A 23,550-nucleotide genomic window follows, 5' to 3' on the forward strand; every position below is an offset into this window, starting at 1 on the left:
GATTTCAGAGTACTTAACAGCAAATCCAGCCATTCAACTCAACAAAATACTGTTGCCTACCGTGCGGTGACAATATCCAATCCTATATTTGCTGTTTTTATGACAACGGGGCCACAGTTCGGAAGCTGAATACCTAGGGCGGCGGCCCATCTATCGGTAGCAACCCCCCCCCCCCGGCTCCTCTGGGTTACCAGTGCCGGCAGTGAGAATCTGCCTTATTGACTTCACAAGCAACATTGCACAGCTCAACATACTGCCACAGGGCTAGCAGCGTGTCAGATCCGTGTTCCAAATATTATTGGAAGGCACACTATTCTAAAATGGCATCCGCATGGGAGAAGGAACTTGATAAAGATCTTAATGCACGCTTCGCCAAATTGGACAATATACTGAAAAGGTTATACCAAAGATCTCTCCCCTGGGGCTCCACAGAGAATACGGGCGATAGCCATTCACATGCCGACTCACTAGATCAATGCTTCACTACACTTGGTCATAAAGATGGCGACCATGAGGAAGCACAAGCAGAGGAGTATCTTCCCATTGCACAAGTCCAGCTACAGCAACGGGGCAACTTAACATCACTCAACACCTCCCAAGAGACAGATTACCATAACTACGGCAGAAATAAAGTCCCGGCTGGACCTCCACTACAGGCTGCACTGGGGGGCCCTGATCCTGCCGAAAGACAAACTCTTACCTTATGGCTGCCAGAAATGACACAGCAGGCCCTCTCCGCCTCCGATAAGCCAGCGGAGACCGCGTTTGGAAAGAGGGGAGGTATAGACTGGGAGAGGAGCGCAATAGAATCTGAGCTGTGTCACCGCAATGGTCAAATATACACGCTACCTCCCGAGACAGAGACATTCAAAGCAACAGGGGGTAATAACGGCATGTCAGGTGCAGCTTCCCAGTACCTCTCGCTTGGGAGGCCAGACGAGGGGAGAGAATTTGATCTGGAGATAACTACCGGTGTCCCAAACCCGCAGCATTGTAAGACCTGGTCGCCATCTATTTTTCGTGAGACAGAGATAGCTACAAAGAACAACACTATCTCCGGACTTTCAGCTGCCACTCAATGGAACTTTTCATACCTCTTAATATTAAACCGCAAATCAGCTGAGGCTTGACACAGGCTGAAAGGAACCTCGGACTTAGCACCATTAGTTAGATACTCTCCTAATATATAGTGTGTGCATACGTAAGTCTTGCTTAATACATGTCTAATTCAGTTCTTATTTTCTGTTTTACAAGATTAAGTTCATGTTGAATAATGTAATCTAATTGTTCCCCCCATTAATGACATTCATTTTGGAACCTGGAAAATGCATGACAAATGCTGGGTTTTAGCAGTAGTCCATTTTTACTTGTTATACATGTTATTCCATATTTATAAATTTGCATATGAAGGCACTTGATCTACAGGGCGCGAACAGGAGACCATGCGCTCACCTACATACACATAGGTGATAACAGGGGAGTGACCTCTGACCTCTTAACTTATATATATATAAGCAGATATACACTCAACTTAACATCTTACCCTTATTGTTCTTGGGGCAAAGGAATGATAGCCAAACCATACATATTAGGGCAGTGGAAACCTAATAGATCTACAATTATATGGTACAGACCCAGCGACTGGCGGCCGGAGTCGCAGGGGGACCTACGGTTTGTAAGGCATCGCCTCTTATGTAGAATTATAAGACATGCTTCGATGCTCCTTTTTATTAAATATAAACTTATTGCTATAACTGAGCTATCCCTACATTACTAATCTGGGAATAACATAACATTACATATCTAGGTAACCATCAGACTACAGGGCGATTAATAATGTAATTGAAATGTCTTCTCCCCTAGACGCAGTATTTCAGTGTTATTACGTGATTAGCCTATGATCTCATAAACACAGAGGAGCATTGCCTCCAATGGGCACGGCTGGACATGCTGTGACTGTTTGACAACCTGTAACTGTTATCTTTTTGCAATGTATATGCACTGAAGGATCAGGGATGTGTTTGCATCCAATTTACATGTTTGTTTGCCTTAGCATGTTATTATAACACATCATTCTGGGATGCAAATTCATGTTTGTTTTGTTCGTTCATAATGAATCCCTAGTTTTACAACATCTCTTCATAACAGGTCCAAGAGTGGCCTAGCAAGCACAAGGGGACTGAAAATGAGGACTACAATACTTGGAGTACTATCAAATAGTATAGAATATAACAGACATGTAATATGTGTGTACTATACTTTTGAACTATATTGCAAAAACAGAGGACTATTTGAATATTTGATGTGTATCTGGGTACTATACAACATCTGATTTATCATTAATGTGCATTTTTAAGTATGTTTGTTTATTGTACTATGCAGTTCCTCAATTAAAAAAAAAAAAAAAAAAAGTAAATATAAATTCTAAAAAAAAAAAAAAAAAGAAATATCAATATACTGTTTTATTCTTCATTTAGTACTATGTAACAATCATATTTAACAGTTTTTTTTTACCAATTATCCAAATAAAGTATAATCCTAGAAAACTCATTGTATGCAGAACAGTAAGTGAAGTAATAAACTAAAACAGCAGCTCTAGGCTAGCATCAAATTTGAAATATGCTACACAATAAGTTTACCGAAACTAACAGGCAAAAAAACCGAAATAGCCAAAAATGCCATTTTCGCCCGAAACTTTCTGCGGCCGAAATTTCTGTGCATCCCTAATGAGGAGATTGCCGTTTCTGAGCCCTCTGAAGCTGTAACAGGTAATTCAAATCCATTGGTACCTGATTCTCACAGGTAAGAACTGTAGCTGTGTTTTTGAGGAAAAGACCGTTAGTGGGTGACTCCATTTTGAGTGAATAGGTGATCTATAATTTCAAATAAAAAACATAGGCATTGACTGAAAGTAAAACCAGTGCTTAGTTGCGATATATTTGAAAATATACACATTTATACACATTTCAAATTTGATAACTCCAACACACTCCAAAAAAGTTGGAACAGTCGACTGTTTACCACGGTGTAACATCACCTTTTGGGCACTGAAGACAACAGTTGGTTAAGTTTAGCAAGCACAATTTTCCCCATTCATCCAATTTGCATGTATTTAGCTGCGCAACTGTACAGGACCTTTGTTGCCTTCTTTTGCGCAACACATTCTCAATCAGAGACAGGTCAGGACCGCAGGCAGGCCATGCTAGCACTCTCTGCTAATGCAACCATGTGCTTGTAATCCGGGCTGAATGTGGTTTGGTGTTGTCCTGCTGGAAAATGCAGGGACTTCCCTGCAAAAGACGACATCTGGATGGCAGCATAAGTTGCTCCAAAATGTATAAATATCTTTCTGCATTAATGGTGCCCTCACAGATGTGCAAGTTACCCATGCCATGGGCACTGACACACACCCATGCCATGACATTTTTTTTGCAATTTCCATACCGTCCCAACTTTTTCGGAATTAGGGTTCTATATCCATACATACATATGTATAATTATATAGGTATAGATATATACAGACATATATAGGAATATATATTTATAAATACATTAAATTCACAAAGTAAATGATCAAATAATGTGTAATGTGTTTTCAATATAGTACAGGGTGAATTGAATTTACAAATTACTATTTTTGTTAGGTTTTTTTTGCAATTTCCATACCGTCCCAACTTTTTCGGAATTAGGGTTGTATATCCATACATACATATGTATAATTATATAGGTATAGATATACAGGGAGTGCAGAACTATTAGGCAAGTTGTATTTTTGAGGATTAATTTTATTATTGAACAACAACCATGTTCTCAATGAACCCAAAAAACTCATTAATATCAAAGCTGAATATTTTTGGAAGTAGTTTTTAGTTTTAGCTATTTTAGGGGGATATCTGTGTGTGCAGGTGACTATTACTGTGCATAATTATTAGGCAACTTAACAAAAAACAAATATATACCCATTTCAATTATTTATTTTTACCAGTGAAACCAATATAACATCTCAACATTCACAAATATACATTTCTGACATTCAAAAACAAAAAAGTGACCAATATAGCCACCTTTCTTTGCAAGGACACTCAAAAGCCTGCCATCCATGGATTCTGTCAGTGTTTTGATCTGTTCACCATCAACATTGCATGCAGCAGCAGCAGCAACCACAGCCTCCCAGACACTGTTCAGAGAGGTGTACTGTTTTCCCTCCTTGTAAATCTCACATTTGATGATGGACCACAGGTTCTCAATGGGGTTCAGATCAGGTGAACAAGGAGGCCATGTCATTAGATTTTCTTCTTTTATACCCTTTCTTGCCAGCCACGCTGTAGAGTACTTGGACGCGTGTGATGGAGCATTGTCCTGCATGAAAATCATGTTTTTCTTGAAGGATGCAGACTTCTTCCTGTACTACTGCTTGAAGAAGGTGTCTTCCAGAAACTGGCAGTAGGACTGGAAGTTGAGCTAGACTCCATCCTCAACCTGAAAAGGCCCCACAAGCTCATCTTTGATGATACCAGCCCAAACCAGTACTCCACCTCCACCTTGCTGGCGTCTGAGTCGGACTGGAGCTCTCTGCCCTTTACCAATCCAGCCACGGGCCCATCAAGACTCACTCTCATTTCATCAGTCCATAAAACCTTAGAAAAATCAGTCTTGAGATATTTCTTGGCCCAGTCTTGACGTTTCAGCTTGTGTGTCTTGTTCAGTGGTGGTCGTCTTTCAGCCTTTCTTACCTTGGCCATGTCTCTGAGTATTGCACACCTTGTGCTTTTGGGCACTCCAGTGATGTTGCAGCTCTGAAATATGGCCAAACTGGTGGCAAGTGTCATTTTGGCAGCTGCACGCTTGACTTTTCTCAGTTCATGGGCAGTTATTTTGCGCCTTGGTTTTTCCACACGCTTCTTGCGACCCTGTTGACTATTTTGAATGAAACGTTTGATTGTTCGATGATCACGCTTCAGAAGCTTTGCAATTTTAAGAGTGCTGCATCCCTCTGTAAGATATCTCACTATTTTTGACTTTTCTGAGCCTGTCAAGTCCTTCTTTTGACCCATTTTGCCAAAGGAAAGGAAGTTGCCTAATAATTATGCACACCTGATATAGGGTGTTGATGTCATTAGACCACACCCCTTCTCATTACAGAGATGCACATCACCTAATATGCTTAATTGGTAGTAGGCTTTCGAGCCTATACAGCTTGGAGTAAGACAACATGCATAAAGAGGATGATGTGGTCAAAATACTAATAATTTGCCTAATAATTCTGCACTCCCTGTATACAGACATATATAGGAATATATATTTATAAATACATAGAACATATTGGAATGTCATTTACAGTAAATATACACACTTTATTAAAAATGAATAGTGTATACATGTTTTTTCTTGTTTTCATTTACTTAAAGGGACATCATACACCCATATTTTCTTTGCAGCATTGTATGGGGCATGTACCGATCATATAGTGTAGCTGTTTCTATCTATGAAAAATAAAGGCTAGTATAGTTTATATTAATCCGATCTTTACTGTTTTGGGGTTACTTTCCAAGCCCTTGCTTTTTAGAGGAATACGTTCGACCGCACTTCCATATGCGCGCGACCGAGACCCGTTAATGAAGAGCGCATGCTAAATAGCGGTGACGTCAGCTCACCTGAAGCACTGTGCACGGCGTCCATAAGCGCTGCCAAGTATAATTCCTCATTTTTGCGCTGCACTGATTGTGGGACCTGACTCTGTCAACTGGCTTTGAACACAAGCCAAGCACCAGATGCTGTTTCCCAACCCAGATTGACTCACTGACATACAACGAACGATACATGTCCCATACAATGATGGCAATACAATTTGGGTGTATGTCTTTGCAGCTCTTATTTTTTGAAGCTGATACTGATTGAATCCCAGATTGACTGACCCGCTGTGACAGAAGCTGTTTAGCGTAATGCATGTAAATGAAGTGCAGCTTTTTCATATGTACACACTCTGCATATGAAAAGTAGGTGTACATATGAAAAAACTGCACTTCATTCACATGCATTACGCTAAACAGCTTCTGTCACAGCGGGTCAGTCAATCTGGGATTAAATCAGTATCGGCTTCAAAAAATAAGAGCTGCAAAGACATACACCCAAATTGTATTGCCATCATTGTATGGGACATGTATCGTTCGTTGTATGTCAGTGAGTCAATCTGGGATTCAATGCGCATGCAGCAAACAATGTCCTGCACGGGCGAGCTGTGCACGTAAGGGCTGGCGCATGCGCATATTGAAAGGGGAAACTTCATCCGACAATTAGCATATGCGATCTTATTGGTCAATAGACGATATGCAGGCGTTAGTATACGGTTTGTTAGCTCTGCCCTTCTATGAAGGAGGAGCAGTACGGCGATGGACAGAGGGTGATTGTGCAAGTCTAAATTTTAAATTTACCGCTTTTTAATGATCTGTTTTTGATTACATTGGGACATATTAACTAATTGATATTAAATGTATCCATTACCTATTAGAAATTTTGAGTGCATAATGGCCCTTTAACTGCAAAGGGCTCCAGTGTGTGTGTGTGTGTGTGTGTATATATATATATATATATATATATATATATATATATATAGAGATAAATAAATATATAGAGCTTGAGCAGCATACACATGAAGAAATACAAAATACAAAGAGATCTCTCACTGGAGGTAAATGATGTGTAGAGTAGACAACAAGCTGACAAAGAACTTTAGAAAGTGATCTAAGAAGTGAGTGCATACACTGATGAATGGTAATGACTCACAGATAAGGAGCAGAGCTCTACTGTACTCTAGTAACCGCTAGGGAAAATGAGAATGACAGAAACTCAACAAATGCTTGAATAATTTGCTGCTGAAGTAGACAACAAGGAGTTAACTTGACTCCAGCCTTGAACAGAAACACTTGACAGAAGGGTTAACTCCAGAAATATACGGTAGTCACTTGGCATATAAGATAGTTTCAACCTGAAGACCTCACAGACCTATAATATCAGGAGTAGGATCTATCCTATTGATATCCATTGATCAAATTAAGAGCCACACAGACTATTTGTTTTCACTCGCATAGCTGGTGAATTTTTTTTGAGGATTTAATCAAAACAAAAAGATATATGTTTATATGAACAATATAAAAATGAGCATTTTTGCAAGAATATATACACATAGATTAGGAAACAAATTGTATGGATGAGAAGATAAGATACTAAAATCTACTAGAAGGCAGCTTTGTGGCCCATGGATTTAGGCTGGAAAACTTTACTCTCTAATACAGTGCTTTCCAAACTGTGTGTCGGCAGCAGTGTGTAGGTGTGTCCCTGCTTCAGCACAATTTTTTTTTAATTTTTTAAAATTTTTTTTTTTTGGTTTCCCACTTTCCGCTTGCTACACATATCACATGGTTGACACGTGATACCTAGGGGGTCACAGATCATCTTAACCTATTGGCGCAGCTCAGTGGGAACTGAAACTATTCCCATTGGCGGCTTTGGCAACACATTGGCTCGACTGCACGTGTAGTCTCCTTAATTGGCTTGTGACTGCACATGTAGTCAGTGAGTGGGACAGCAGTGTGTTTGCAGCGCGGGCAGTAGTCAGTCAGACTCGCAGAGCTCTCAGGGCAGCAGCTTAAACGCTGAGCTGAAGTCAGAAGTCAAAGTGTTGGGGTTTTTTGCAGCTAGCTCCCATTAGTGCATTGCTGTTCCTGCTCTTGATATATGGATAAGAAGGGGAAGCTTAAAAATGTGAGTGTCTAATATTCCAGCAAATATTCAGAAACTGTGTTCATCCCATCAACCTCATACATCCCATTAAAATAGTAAGTAGCTATTGGTGTTATTAAACTTTTTTTTTTTAATTCTTGCACATACTTACTGTTACTTGTAAACACATTTCGTTATTATATCATTTATGTATGTGTCCGTATCTCTTAAAACAAGTTAGTTTAACCTGTACAACTGAATTACTGTGTCGCTAAATGATGTAGGTCTAAAAAGTGCGTCACCGACATGAAAAGTTTGGAAAGCTCTGCTCTAATAAAACAGGTTCCTAGGCATTTTTTACAAGATCTTGGATAAGGTAAAATAATACCTTGAGGTTTAATAGGGACTCATGACATTTATTTTAATAAGGCTTAGTTTGCAATTAAAGGGACACTGAACCCAATTTTTTTATTTTATGATTCAGATAGAGCATGAACTTTTAAGCAACTTTCTAATTTACTCCTATATCAATTTTTCTTTGTTCTCTTGCTATCTTTATTTTAAAAGCAGGAATGTAAATCTTAGCAGCCAGCCCATTTTAGATTCAGCACCATGGATAGCGCTTGCTTATTGGAGGATTACATTTACCCACCAATACGCAATAATAACCCAGGTTCTCAACCAAAAATGGGCCGGCTTCTATGCATCACATTCCTGCTTTTTAAATAAAGATAGCAAGAGAACAAAGAAAAAATGATAATAGGAGTAAATTAGAAAGTTGCTTAAAATTGCATGCTCTATCCGAATCATGAAAGAAAACATTTAGGTTTAGTGTCCCTTTAACTGATACTATGTTGCAAACACATGCATAAGAGTATTTTCATATAGGCTTTCCAGAAATGAGGTAATCTGCTCACAGCAGCTATACACATATATAATATGGCTTTCTTGTTTTGGGAACAGATTATTAGAAGTTACAATGCCTATGGCCATTGCAAATTGAGACATTTTTGTTATCCTGAAGTTTTTGAACTTTATTGGGATAAAAAGATTTCTAATTTGTAGGGAAAGACCCTGTCTATTTATAGTAACTATTTAATGGCCAGGATTTAAATCAGAAAATTCATCAAGAAGCCACTCTATGGTTAGACTAACTTTCTGAAAGGGACATGAAACCCTAAACATTTATTTCATGATTTAGGTAGAACATACAATTTTAAACAACTTTCCAATTTACTTCTATTAGCTAATATACTTCATTCTCTTGATATCATTTGTTGAAGGAGAAGCAGTGCACTACTGGTTTCTAACTGAACAAAATGGTGAGCCAATGACAAATATATATATATATATATATATATATCCAGTCACCAATCAGCAGCAAGAACCTAGGTTCTCTGTGGCTCCTGAGCTTTCCTAGATAAACTTTTCAGCAAAAATGAACGAGAGAATTTTACAAATTTTATACTTTTGCTTCTTTGGAGGCTATATTTGGGAGAAAGGTTTTACGGGCAGTGGTTCCTTCCATTTAAGTTCCTGCCTTGTCCCTCCCTTCATCCGTGTACTTTAGCTTTGGTATTGGTATCCCACAAGTAATGGATGATCCGTGGACTGGATACACCTTACAAGAGAAAACACAATTTATGCTTACCTGATAAATTTATTTCTCTTGTGGTGTATCCAGTCCACGGCCCGCCCTGTCATTTTAAGGCAGGTAATTTTTAAATTTAAACTACAGTAACCACTGCACCCTATGGTTCCTCCTTTCTCGGCTTGTTTTCGGTCGAATGACTGGCTATGACAGTTAGGGGAGGAGCTATATTACAGCTCTGCTGTGGGTGTCCTTTTGCAACTTCCTGTTGGGAATGAGAATATCCCACAAGTAATGGATGATCCGTGGACTGGATACACCACAAGAGAAATAAATTTATCAGGTAAGCATAAATTGTGTTTTTGTTAATGTCATTTGAGGATACAAGGATATAAAATATTGCTCACTCATCTGATTAATACTGGTTGTGTAACAGGCAAAATCAGTTATCTGTTGACTCTTTTTGGGAATATAATTATTCATTTTAACTAACATTTTCCCACACAGTTTAAGAAAGGAATCGACAAAAAAAAAAAAAAACAGATCAGGAATTTGGCAATTTAATCGAAAATTTGAGATATTGCTATGATATTTCCAGGAATAGTTGACAAAAAGCATGCATCTGACTTAAATGAAGGCATTTAAATCAAGTACAAATCCCAAAATATACTTATTGTCTAAAAAGAGATTTTTTTCATTCCTGGTACGTTGTGAAAACAATTATCGCTTGCCTTTTATGAATACACAGTTATTCTATGTAATAAATTATCAATTGACAGGGTAAGACAAAATAAAAAAAGCTTAAAGGCACATTTTCTCCCAAATAAAAGCTGAGTTTATATTTCGAAAACTGGTCTTACATTGTTTATATATATATTTTTATTTTTTTATTAAATACTGTTTGTTTGTTTTTTTATGCTGCATTATTAAAACTGTCCCTAAAGCCTGCAATAGGGTGTTCACATACATTGTCAATATTATTGCTTTCCAGAAGAGTTTTCCAATATAAAGGCCCTTTCAGTAAAGCAGACTTATAGGGAGACCATTTTGTTTTTAGTCCAATAATGTCATGAAAAGCAGTGGAGCAGCAATATTAATACTGTTACATCAATAACGAATCAACGAGCAAGGAAATAAAAAATGATTTTAGGTCACAGACACCCTCTATTGCATAGCTTGGTGAAAAAGTAAAAAAAATAAAAAAATGGAGAGGGAGTTGTACCTTTAAAAAAAAAAAAAGGAGACCAAAAAAAATCTAGGGGGCACTGGAACACTGAAGGAAAAAAAGATACCCCAGAGACCTCATAAAAAACAAATCCAGAAGTGTATGTTAACAGATGATTATACAGAAGATACATAAGGTTTAGTATGTGGCCCTAAGTCCCTGCTAGCAATGACAACAACCTCCGAAATTTAACTTGCAAAACTATCATTGGTAATATTAACACTGTCAAGATTATGGAATGTGTCAACGATCAATAGCATCCTCTTGATTGTTTGCAAGAAGAATGAAATAAACAACCTTTTCACATTGTGAGCTAACTGGTCACCAATTACAAACCAGCAGGAGATTTATATATATTTACATATACATAATATTGGTTTTAAAACGCCCTCCTAGAGGGGCTTGGAGCACACTGCATAGCAGCCCACTGCAGGCTCCCCTAGGGCAGCAAAGGAAATTGGAAGCGTTAAGATTTCTGTGCCAAGAGGGTAGTAAGTCTGATTTTTCCATCCATAGAGGCAGTTAGGCAGGTCCCACATTCAACTGCTGTGCTCCAGTCCACAGTCACCACTGGGGCTCTGTGGCCCCCCAAGGAAAGACAGCTCTCCAGGGTGCTCCCATCACTGTTCAGCTATAAACAGGCAGGAATAAAAATCAGTTAAAGGCAATAACATTTTTTTTTAAATTAAATTTGAGTTAAAAAAAATAAAAATAAAATGCTTTCTGAGGAAAAGGCTATCTAAAGAGATTTCTATTTAAGATAAATTATAGTCCAAATGGTTATTCATCTTGACATAAGGATAGGTTTTTAATGATGTAGAATGAGACTGTATATTCATGGCTACAATGTTTACAATTTCTGGTAAATGAAATCCGATAACCCTTTCACAATGACGACATGTTCTCACAGAGGTTTCTGTAAGATTATTTTGGGCAATTGTATCTAGATAACACACCTCTTTACAACAGCAAAATGTTATAAAATAAACATACAGAGTTGAGAAAAAGATCTTAATCCCATTGTTTCTTCACAAACTTATGTAAACAGAATTAACCAAGGAACACTAAATTAAAACTTTTATGATTCAGATAGAGAACGCAATAAAAAAAAAAAAAAAAAGTTCCCATTATCATTATGGGGTTGATTTATCAAAGGCTTCGCAAGCCTTTCGACCCACTACGGCTGCAGATTCTCACAAGAGAACCTGCACGCTGTATTTAAAGGGACACTGAACACAAATGTTTTCTTTCATGATTCAGATAGAGCATGACATTTTAAGCAACTTTCTAATTTACTCCTATTAACAATTTTTCTTCGTTCTCTTGCTATCTTTATTTTAAAAGCAGGAATGTAAATCTTAGCAGCCAGTACATTTTAGGTTCAGCACCATGGATAGCGCTTGCTTATTGGAGGCTTACATTTACCCACCAATAAGCAAGCATAACCCAGGTTCTCAACAAAAAATGGTCTGGCTTCTATGCATCACATTCCTGCTTTTTAAATAAAGATAGCAAGAGAACGAAGAAAAAATGATAATAGGAGTAAATTAGAAAGTTGCTTAAAATTGCACACTCTATCTGAATCATGAAAGAAAAAATTTGGATTTAGTGTCCCTTTAAGAAGCAGCGGTCATCAGACTGCTGCTTCCCTAATCTTTCGGCACCTCTAAAGTGGCGAAATTCAATCTCCGCGGTCTAGTCCGACTGGGAAGATTGACAGCTCCTGCCTGCACGTGATTGGCTGTGTGCGGGCAGGGGGCGGGATTGCACGCGTGTAATGCTGAATTCCACTAGGTGAATTCAGCCCGCCAGAGGCAAGCTGCGGTGGACAGGGGCACGTATTTACGCCCCTGTCCGCCTCAGCTTGATAAATCGCTCCCTATGTGCACAATCTTTTTACATACACACTTTAAGGCATCAGTTCCTACTGAGCATGTACAAGAGTACACAGCAAATACCTATGTGTTTTTTGATTGGCTGATGGCTGTCACATGATATAGGGAAATTGAATTTTGAAATTTTCCAGAAAAAATAAAATCTACCACTTTTAAATGAAATCAAAGTAAATGGGATTGCATTGTCTTTTTATTTTATTTTTTCGTTGAATTAATGGTCCTTTAAGTGCTACATTTCAAGACGTTCAATGAGCAGAAGATTGCTTGGAGTGGAATAGATCTGCACAAGGAGATGTGTGGGGAGGGAGGGGCAAGAAGTATAAATTAAAGTGAAACCTATAATTTTATTGTTTTAGTTAAACGGACAGTCAACATCAGAATTTTTGTTGTTTAAAAAGACAGAAAATCCCTTCATTACCCATTCCCCAGTTTTGCATAACCAACACAGTTATATTAATATACTCTTTGATTAACTTGTATCTAAGCATCTTTTGACAGCCCCCTGATCACGACATTTTATTTATTATCTATTGACTTTCATTTTAGCCATTTTAATGCAGTGTCTCCCACAAACTACGTGCGTGATCACAATGTTATCTATATGGCTGACATGAACTAGCTCTCCCCTGTTGTGAAAAGCAAATAAAAAAGCATTTAATTAGAGGTGGCCTTCAAGGGCTTACAAATAATCATATGAGCCTTCCTAGGTTTAGCTTTCAACTAAGAATACCAAGAGAACAAAGCAAAATTGGTGATAAAAGTAAATTGGAAAGTTGTTTAAAATAACATGCCCTATTTGAAACGTGAAAGTTTTTTTGGACTTGACTGTCCCTTTAAATAAAATTATTTAAAATTGTTATCATTGAGGTAATAATTCTTTTGTTCCTTCCAATAAAGTACAGCAGAAAAAAGTTATCCAAGTTTGAATGAGCAACCTATTAAAAAAGGACAGTAAAGTCAAAATTAAACTTAAAGGGACACTGAACCCAATTTTTTTCTTTCATTATTCAGATAGAGCATGCAATTTTAAGTAACTTTCTAATTTACTTCTATTATCAATTTTTATTTGTTCTCTTGCTATCTTTATTTGAAAAAGAGGACATCTTAGCTAAGGAGCTAGCAAATTTTTAGTTCAGACCCACGGACAGCACTTGTTTATTGGTGCTGTCCAATCAGCAAGGACAACCCAGGTTGTTCACCAAAAATGGGCCGGAATCTATACTTACATTCTTGCTTTTCAAATAAACATACCAAGAGAATGAAGAAAATGTGATAATAGGAGTAAATTAGAAAGTTGCTTAAAATTGCATGCTCTGTCTGAATCACGAAATAATTTTTTTGGGTTCAGTGTCCCTTTAAATGGATTGGATAGAGCATGACATTTTAAACAACTTTCCAATTTACTTCAGTTATCAATTTTTATTAGTTCTCTTGGTATAAGAACTCAGGAGCGTGCACGTGTCTTTAGCCATCTGGAAGCAGTGTTAGCTAAATGTTTATAGCAATGTTACACATAGTTGCAAATGGTGCAGAAAAAGACAGCGCCTCATAGTGCAAATAAGTTCTAGACAAAGAGAGTGACACTGAGACAATAACAAATGGTAATGTACTCACAAGAGTATTGGCACCCTTATTGAAAGTGGTGCGAATAGGCAGACTGACATTTGATTCAGCAGTCAGTACGCTGTAGCCGGATGATATCCAAATTCCCAGACGGGCGGCTGTGGGCTCTCCTCCGTGGATAGAATCAGAATTCCCTGGAGCCGTGCTGTATGGAAAAGCAGCAAGCAGCTGGACTCTGTGTGAGGCAAACACTAGGGGCTAATGTGTTTGCAAAAGCAGTCCTCAATAAGGTCAAAAGACAAATACAACTGTCCGTAAATGACAGGATAGGCTTGGCAGGCAAAATAACAAGCCGTGGCAAATAATGCTGAGGTGTAATAGATTTAAAACAATTTATTAAAAGAGCTTTAGACGCGTTTCTCGGCCACAAGCTCCTGGCCGTTTCATCAATTTAAAACATGAAATGCACCCAGGCACATTTTAATTTGACTTATCTTCACTTAGTCTGGTCATATTATCAAATATTCCTTACTGGACCTGCAAAGATCCTGTAGCAATATACTGTGGGGACAAATTGTGTTTTACATAAGAAAACCCCTGTGTGGAGTATAGATGCATTTTATTATATTTAACTTTAAAAAAAGATGTTCTCTATTCATGCCCAAGTCACTATAAAAAGTGATCTCAAAGCTTTCAATGCTATGTTTATGCCCTCCGTCATTTTGTAGCACTGGAAGAAGTCAGAATGGAGGAGGTGGTGGGTAATAACAGACAAGTCTTTGTGATCTTACACTCAGCATTAGTACATACACATACACTCTCCAAACTCTCTTGCACATGGTCAGAAGTAGCAAGTGCCTCAAAAAGTGTGCCTATAAAAATACTGTGCACAATTTGATAAATTGGAAGTCTCTTAAAAACTGCATGATCTATCTGAATCATTAAACTTTCATTTTGACTCCTCAGCCTTCTTCTGTATGCTCTCATCGGAAGGACAACAAATGATATCAGGAGAAAAAAGGTAAAACTAATAATAGACGTAAATTGGAAAATTATTGTTAAAGCTTAAATTTCGACTTTCATGTTCCTTTAATATTATCTACAGGGGATAAGGAAGCAATTACACAGGACATAAATAACAAAAATGAAGGTCACCTTATAAATTACTCCTCCAGTATTTGAACACGTCAGCATATATTTTCCTTCAGCATCAAATGCAAACAGCCTTCCACGTGGGAACTGAACTTGTTTATATCCGCTGTAACCCGAAAGAACAAAGGGACCTGTCGCATCTGGAGGCAAAGAATATTCTGACACTTTTTGCCCACTTTTATGGATGTTCCACTGGATAAACTAAAAAACAAAACAATTCTGAATTAAATTTTTTTTAAATGATTATGATTCATGCGCTAAGGCCTCAGATAAAAACATGCATTTATTAATTTTATTTTCACCATCATCTATATTACCTTCCCATCCTCCCCGATACTGTATACTGCATTCTCATCATAGCTGAAGTCAACAGAGTAAACCTCCCCTTTATGGGCTTTCCAGCTCATCGCACACTGATGCTGCTGCATGTCTGAGCCAAAAAAAAGGACAAAGCTAAACAGTTTGTAGAGATAAATAACAAATAAACATGCAACTATATATTAGGCATTTGAAGAAGGACATTACTTTTTAAATACCTTTTGTTATTCTGTTAAAGGAGCTTAGTAAAGCAATGTAAGAGACAATTTGTTCCCCTCAGTGCTGGAAGACTTTCAAAGCACCACACTGCAACTAAGTTGAACAATTATATGGGGACAGTACACAGCACATTGAAAATTATTTAAGAAAATCTCTACATCAAAAGTAAGACCAGGCAGACCTAAAGTGACCAAAACTTTTAGAAGATCAGTATATCAAGCCAACTTTGTTAAAAAATAGACCAGTATCTGTTTCCATTGCCCTAGTAGGACATTGCCCAGGAATGTCCTACCTCAATATGCAAAAGCAGAGTAAAAATGACTAGCAAAGTGCTGTATTCCTGGGAGAGTACCACTCTCTAAAACTCTAATTTGTTGACAATATTAAAGCCTAGCATGGACCAAACTATACAGATATTTCTGAGTGGAAAAAAGTCCAGTTTACTGATGAATAAAAATTTGAACCACAGTGTGTAAAAACAATTAAACATGCATGATGCAAGAAAAATATTCAGCATGGGGGTGCTTTGGCTATTTTGGGGTTGGTGACTGGCACAAGATCAATTAATAAAGTGGATGATGATTCATTTTCCAGCAGGACAACAAACCTAAGCATACACTGAAGCTGTGCCAGGCATATCAGAGGTCCAAGAAAAATAAATGAATGCAAATTTGAATGGATTTTCCCCACAACTGTCAAACCTACTGTGCATCTTTTAGAACATAGGGCATAATACACTGACATCTCTAGATACTCTCTGGTATGCTCTAAAGGAGTTCTTGAATTGCATGTATCGTACAATTCTATAAGCCCTTTTCTCCACTTTGACTGCAGGTTCACCCAAGCGAATTATCAAGCAGTGGTCATCACCTTTTAGGTGGATAATTTCAATCTCGCAGGTCTCATCCGACCGGAAAGATTGACAGCTCCTGCCCGTGCATGATTGGTTGTGTGCAAGCAGGAGGCAGGGTTACACGCAAGCACAAAGGAGCACTCATGTGCAATGTTTAATGTGGGCAGCGGATGAATATGTCCGCCCCAAATGATAAATGCAGCCCTAAGCAGTGTCTTGGATCAGGTCAGGTTAAAGCAATGTGCTGCTGACACGCTCTGTAAAATGTATTTTTATTCACCGGATTGAACCTTTCAATTACACTTGCTGTCGATACTTAACCCCTTAATGACCGGACCATTTTTCAATTTTCTTACCCTTAATGACAATGGCTATTTTTACATTTCTGCAGTGTTTTTGTTTAGCTGTAATTTTCCTCTTACTCATTTACTGTACCAACACATATTATATACCGTTTTTCTCGCCATTAAATGGACTTTCTAAAGATACCATTATTTTCATCATATCTTATCATTTACTATAAAAAAAATTATAAAATATGAGAAAAATGGAAAAAAAACACTTTTTCTAACTTTTAGCCCCAAAATCTGTTACACATCTGCAACCACCAAAAAACACCCATGCTAAATAGTTTCTAAATTTTGTCCTGAGTTTAGAAATACCCAATGTTTACATGTTCTTTGCAAGTTATAGGGTATTTCCAAACCACTTTTTTTCAAAATTAGCGCTAGTTACATTGGGACCCTGATATCTGTCAGGAATCTCTGAATATCCCTTGACATGTATATATTTTTATTTAGAAGACATCCCAAAGTATTGATCTAGGCCCATTTTGGTATATTTCATGCCACCATTTCACCGCCAAATGCGATCAAATACAAAAAATCGTTCACTTTTTCACAAATTTTTTCACAAACTTTCGGTTTCTCACTGAAATTGTTTACAAGCAGCTTGTGCAATTATGGCATAAATGTTTGTAAATGCTTCTCTGGCATCCCCTTTGTTCAGAAATAGCAGACATATATGGCTTTGGCGTTGCTTTTTGGTAATTAGAAGGCCGCTAAATGCCACTGCGCACATACGTGTATTATGCCCAGCAGTTAAGGGGTTAATTAGGGAGCATGTAGGGAGCTTTTTCGGGTAATTTTAGCTTTAGTGTAGTGTAGTAAACAACCCAAAGTATTGATCTAGGCACATTTTGGTATATTTCATGCCACCATTTCACCGCCAAATACGTTCAAATAAAAAAAAAACTTTAAATTTTTCACAATTTTTGGTTTCTTACTGAAATTATTTACAAACAGCTTGTGCAATTATGGCACAAATGGTTGTAAATGCTTCTCTGGGATCCCCTTTGTTCAGAAATAGCAGACATATATGGCTTTGGTGTTGCTTTTTGATAATTAGAAGGCCGCTAAATTCCGCTGCGCATCACATGTGTATTATGGCTAGCAGTGAAGGGGTTAATTAGGTAGCTTGTAGGAAGAGTGCAGGGTTAATTTTAGCTTTAGTGTAGAGATCAGCCTCCCTCCTGAAACATCAGACCCCCTGATCCCTCCCAAACAGCTCTCTTCCCTCCCCCACCCCACAATTGTTCCCGCCATCTTAAGTACTGGCAGAAAGTCTGCCAGTACTAAAATAAAAGGTATATTTGGGGTTTTTTTATTTTATTTTATATATAGCATATTTACATATGCTGCTGTATAGAATCCCCCCTTAGCCCCCAACCTCACGGATCCCCCATAAAACAGTTCTCTAACCCTCCCCCTCTAGCTTAATGGGCGCCATCTTGGGTACTGGCAGCTGTCTGCCAGTACCATTTAGTAAAAAAAACATTTGCTTTTATTATTTTTTCGGCTTTATTTTGCCATTTTCTGTAGTGTAGCTTCCCCCCCCCCCCCTCCCAGAACCCTTCGATTCTTTTTTAAATAAAAAAACACCCCCCTTTTCTCCCAATTTTGTATAACATTTTTCTGTAGCATAGTAGTTCCCACCCGCTCCCGCCCCGTGCACGCGCCCGTCCGCTGCCCCCCCGTGCACGCGCACGCGTCAATGCGCGCCCCCGGACACTGCCGCCTCCGATCCGGCCCCCCTCCACATCATAGGCCCTTGGCAGGCCGCCCACTCGCCTCCCTGCCTTACTCCCACCCACCAACGACGCTCCGGTGCAGAGAGGGCCACAGAGTGGCTCTCTCTGCATCGGAGGCTTGTAAAGGGGTATTGCAGGATGCCTCCATATTGAGGCATCACTGCAATACCCTCAGAGCTGCTGGAAGCGATCGCAATCGCTTCCAGCACTCTGTTAGACAACTGACGTACCAGGTACGTCTATTATCATTAACTGCTTGTTAATGCATGACGTACCTGGTACGTCAGTTGTCATTAAGGGGTTAAAGTGATACTAAACACAATTTTTTTCTTTCATGAATCAGATAGAGAATGCAACTTTAAGCAACTTTCTAATTTACTCCTATTATCTATTTTTATTCATTCTCTTGGTATCTTTATTTGAAAAAGCAGGCATTTAAGCTTTGGAGAAGGCCCATTTTTGGTTCAGCACCTGGGTAGCGCTTGCCGATTGGTGGCTACATTTAGACACCACTCTACAAGCACTACCCAGATGCTGAAACAAAAATGGGCTGGCTCCAAAGCTTAAATTCCTGCTTTTTCAAATAAAGATACCAAGAGAACAAATACAAATAGATAATAGGAGTAAATTAGAAAGTTGCTTAAAATTGCATGCTCTATCTGATCATGAAATAAAAAAAATTGGGTTCAGTGTCCCTTTAAGCCCTGAGTGACATTTGTGCATGCTTTATTTTAAATTGATATTTTAATGTATTATTTAGATATTAAATAAATATTTACACCAGAGGTTTATATTTGAGCTCTTATCTTGGAGCTGACGTAGCTCTCTACTTACTGTTTTTTTAATAAAGTCTTTTTATTACAGTATTACACTAAGTTCTCTACGTCTCTGTTTTTGAGGAACTTACAATATAGAACATCATCTGGGACTTTTTAGTGTCTCTATTTGAAACCAAGTATCTTAAGCGTTTCACTTTGACACTTTATTGTGTAATTATATTTATATTACTTTGACACATTATTACTTATTATAACAAATCAGTGTGCGTCGATAGAGTACACAAATTGTTAGCATCTGCCAATAAAGAAAAACAAAAACTCCAAACTTGAAGACCCACTAGGTTACATGTTAACCACTTACCAAAGAGACGAATAACCCCATCCGCTGCCCCAGTCACCAGCAAGTTCCCATTGTGGTTAAAAGCTGTGCAGTTTACAGCTATAGGCTCTGGTTCCAGTGAGAACTGGAGCTAGGAAAGAAAATATAAAACGGTGTTAGCTATATAGATGATATTTCTTATTAGAGGGTATTGGACACTATGAACTGAGAGCATATATGTACGTCACATAATTAGGATGTACTAGCAGAGCTCTGAATTAACACACAATTTGCATATCTGTCATGAACTGCTGAAACCCAACTCTGCCCCCTGCAGGGGATGGTTGGCCATACCCCTGGACCCCTTTGATTCTGCACCAGTTGCCCAGGCCCAATTCCCTTTTGTTCTGGTCCTAAGGCAGAAATATTGAGAGCTACCTACCCCAGCAGGCAATATTAATGAGGTGTTAAATCCAATACAAAATACAGACTCAGCTAGAGGTTAAAGGGACAGTAAACACCTTGTAATTATAAAACATTCTGTTGTCTTGTTATAGAGTAACATATCAGCCAAGGCTAAATATTTTAAAACAAATTAACCTCTTGTTTATTGCAAATGCCTTTCAATAGCCAAACTCTACCCAAAGCTTGCCTCATTAGGAGGCGCCAATCTGAGAGTCTGCAGCTGACAAAGCTAGCCATGGTCATTATGTTAGTATAAAGTTTATTGTTTTGCACGTCTTAATCTGTTAAAGCCAAATTACAAAGATGTGTAGCAGGGTTAGCCTTGAGAAGTCAGCAGGGCATTTCTTTAGTTTAATAAGAAAAGGCACAAATTCTTAAAGCTAAATTGCATGAAAAGGAAGCAAAATAAATAATGACATACACTGCACAGTTGTTTTACTTTACATAACTAAAGTGTTTATATTAACATCCCAAAGAGTTTACTTTCCTTTTAAACTAGAGTAACTGACTACACATAACAATACGCAGGTAGTATAATCTGCTAAATAACTTATTACATTTCTACATCCTTTGTAAAGTACCAAAACATAACTTTATACAGTTTTTTCTTTATACTTGTGCTCAGTCTTTTCATTACTTCACTCTATAAGGTTTGACTCTGTTATAAATACACTAGTCCTAAAGCCTGTGTACACGGGCCATTTTTTGCAGTACAGCGGTCCCACCACTTGCTCTCTCTCTCTCCCCCCTCTCTTTTGCGCTCTCTCTCTCCCCCTTTCTTTCTCTCCCCCCTCTCTCTTGCTCGCCCTATCCCCCACCTCTTTTGCTCTCCCCCACCTCTTTTGTTCTCTCTCCCCCCTCTCTTTTGCTCCCCCCTCTCTTTTGCTCCCCCCCCTCTTTTGCTCGCTCTCTCCCCCCTCTCCTTTGCTCTCTTCCCCCTCTCTCTTTTTCCTCCACCTCTCTTTTACTCTCTTTTTCCTCCACCTCTCTTTTGCTCTCTCCCACCTCTTTTGCTCACTCTCTCCCCCCTCTCTTTTGCTCTCTCCCCCTCTCTTTTGCTCTCTCTTTTTCCTCCACCTCTCTTTTGCTCTCTTTTTCCTCCACCTCTCTTTTGCTCTCTCTTTTACCTCCACCTCTCCTTTGCTCGCTCTCTCCCCCCTCTTTTGCTCTCTCCCCCCCCTCTCTTTTGCTCTCCCCCCTCTCTTTTGCTTGCTCTCTCCCCCCCTCTCTTTTGCTCTCTCTTTTTCTCTCTCCCCCCTCTCTTTTGCTTGCTCTCTCCCCCCCTCTCTTTTGCTCGCTCTCCCCCCTCTCTTTTGCTCGCTCTCTCCCACCTCTTTTACTCCCCCCCCTCTCTTTTGCTCTCTCTTTTTTCCTCCACCTCTTTTGCTCTCTCTCCCACTCTTTTGCTCGCTCTCTCTCCCCTCTCTTTTGCTCTCTCTCTCTCCCCTCTCTTTTGCTCTCTCTCTCTCCCCTCTCTTTTGCTCTCTCTCTCTCCCCTCTCTTTTGCTCTCTCTCTCTCCCCTCTCTTTTGCTCTCTCTCTCTCCCCTCTCTTTTGCTCTCTCTGCCCCTCTCTTTTGCTCTCTCTGCCCCTCTCTTTTGCTCGCTCTGCCCCTCTCTTTTGCTCGCTCTCTCCCCCCCTCTCTTTTGCTCGCTCTCTCCCCCCCTCTCTTTTGCTCGCTCTCTCCCCCCCTCTCTTTTGCTCGCTCTCCCCCCCTCTCTTTTGCTCGCTCTCCCCCCCCCTCTCTTTTGCTCGCTCTCTCCCACCTCTTTTACTCCCCCTCTCCCACCTCTTTTACTCCCCCCCCTCTCTTTTGCTCTCTCTTTTTTCCTCCACCTCTTTTGCTCTCTCTCCCCTCTCTTTTGCTCTCTCTCTCTCCCCTCTCTTTTGCTCTCTCTCTCTCCCCCCTCTCTTTTGCTCTCTCTCTCTCCCCTCTCTTTTGCTCTCTCTCTCTCCCCTCTCTTTTGCTCTCTCTCCCCCTCTCTTTTGCTCTCTCTGCCCCTCTCTTTTGCTCTCTCTCTCCCCCCTCTCTTTTGCTCTCTCTCTCCCCCCTCTCTTTTGCTCTCTCTGCCCCTCTCTTTTGCTCTCTCTCTCCCCCCTCTCTTTTGCTCTCTCTCTCCCCCTCTCTTTTGCTCTCTCTGCCCCTCTCTTTTGCTCTCTCTCTCTCCCCTCTCTTTTGCTCTCTCTCCCCCTCTCTTTTGCTCTCTCTGCCCCTCTCTTTTGCTCTCTCTCTCCCCCCTCTCTTTTGCTCTCTCTCTCCCCCCCTCTCTTTTGCTCTACTCACCTCTTTTGCTCTCTCCCCCATACTTTTTGCTCTCCCCCACCTCTTTTGCTCTCTCCCCCCCTCTCTTTTGCTCTCTCTTTTTCCTCCACCTCTTTTGCTCTCTCTCCCCTCTCTTTTGCTCGCTCTCTCCCCCTCTCTTTTGCTTGCTCTCTCCCCCCTCTCTTTTGCTGTCTCTCCCCCCTCTCTTTTGCTCTCTCTTCCCCCCACTTTTGCTCTCTCCCACCTCTCTTTTGCTCTTTTTTCCTCCACCTCTTTTACTTTCTCCCCCTCTCTTTTACTCTCCCCCCCCTCTCTTTTGCTGTCTCTCCCCCCACTTTTGCTCTCCCCCCCTCTCTTTTGCTCTCTCTCTCCCCCCCTCTTTTACTCTCTCCCCCCTCTCTCTTTTGCTCTCTCCCCTCCTCTCTTTTGCTCTCGCTCCCCCTCTCTTTTGCTCTCTCTTTTTCCTCCACCTCTCTTGATCTCTCCCCTCTCTTTTGCTCTCTTCCCCCTCTCTTTTGCTCTCTCTCTCCACCCTCTCTTTTTCCTCCACCTCTTTTGCTCTCCCCCCCCCTCTCTTTTGCTCGCTCTCTCCCCCCCCTCTCTTTTGCTTGCTCTCTCCCCCCCTCTCTTTTGCTCGCTCTCTCCCCCCCTCTCTTTTGCTCGCTCGCTCTCTCCCCCCTTCTCTTTTGTTTGCTCGCTCACTCCCATCTCTTTTGCTCGCTCTCTCCCCCCTCTCTTTTGCTCGCTCTCTCCCCCCCTCTCTTTTGCTCGCTCTCTCCCCCCTTCTCTTTTGCTCTCTCTCTCCCCCCTCTCGTTTGATCTCCCCCCTCACTTTTTTGCTCACTCTCCCCCCTCTCTTTTGCTCTCTCCCCCCTCTCTTTTGCTCTCTCTCCCCCCTCTCTTTTGCTCTCTCTCCCCCCCTCTCTTTTGCTCTCTCTCCCCCCCCTCTCTTTTGCTCTCTCTCCCCCCCTCTCTTTTGCTCTCTCTCCCCCCCTCTCTTTTGCTCTCTCTCCCCCCCTCTCTTTTGCTCTCTCTCCCCCCCCTCTCTTTTGCTCTCTCTCCCTCCTCTTTTCTCGCTCTCTCCCCCCTCTCTTTTGCTCT

General features: G+C 40.0%; 1 protein-coding gene across 3 annotated transcripts in view; it reads right to left on the reverse strand.

Annotated features, from left to right (window-relative positions):
• Window positions 1–9,854: 9,854 nt before the first annotated feature.
• WDR91 (WD repeat domain 91) overlaps window positions 9,855–23,550 on the reverse strand; it is a 109,476-nt gene continuing 95,780 nt past the window's right edge. For all 3 annotated transcript variants that reach the window (XM_053718978.1, XM_053718976.1, XM_053718977.1), the window contains 4 exons: window positions 19,765–19,873; window positions 15,463–15,575; window positions 15,149–15,346; window positions 9,855–11,166 (listed from right to left, as the gene is read on the reverse strand). In XM_053718978.1, the coding sequence (XP_053574953.1) occupies window positions 11,002–11,166; window positions 15,149–15,346; window positions 15,463–15,575; window positions 19,765–19,873 (585 nt within the window). In that variant the 3' untranslated portion in view covers window positions 9,855–11,001. The remainder of the gene's footprint in view (window positions 11,167–15,148; window positions 15,347–15,462; window positions 15,576–19,764; window positions 19,874–23,550) is intronic.

This window comes from Bombina bombina, chromosome 6, assembly GCF_027579735.1.
Source record: "Bombina bombina isolate aBomBom1 chromosome 6, aBomBom1.pri, whole genome shotgun sequence".
Lineage (NCBI taxonomy): Eukaryota > Metazoa > Chordata > Amphibia > Anura > Bombinatoridae > Bombina > Bombina bombina.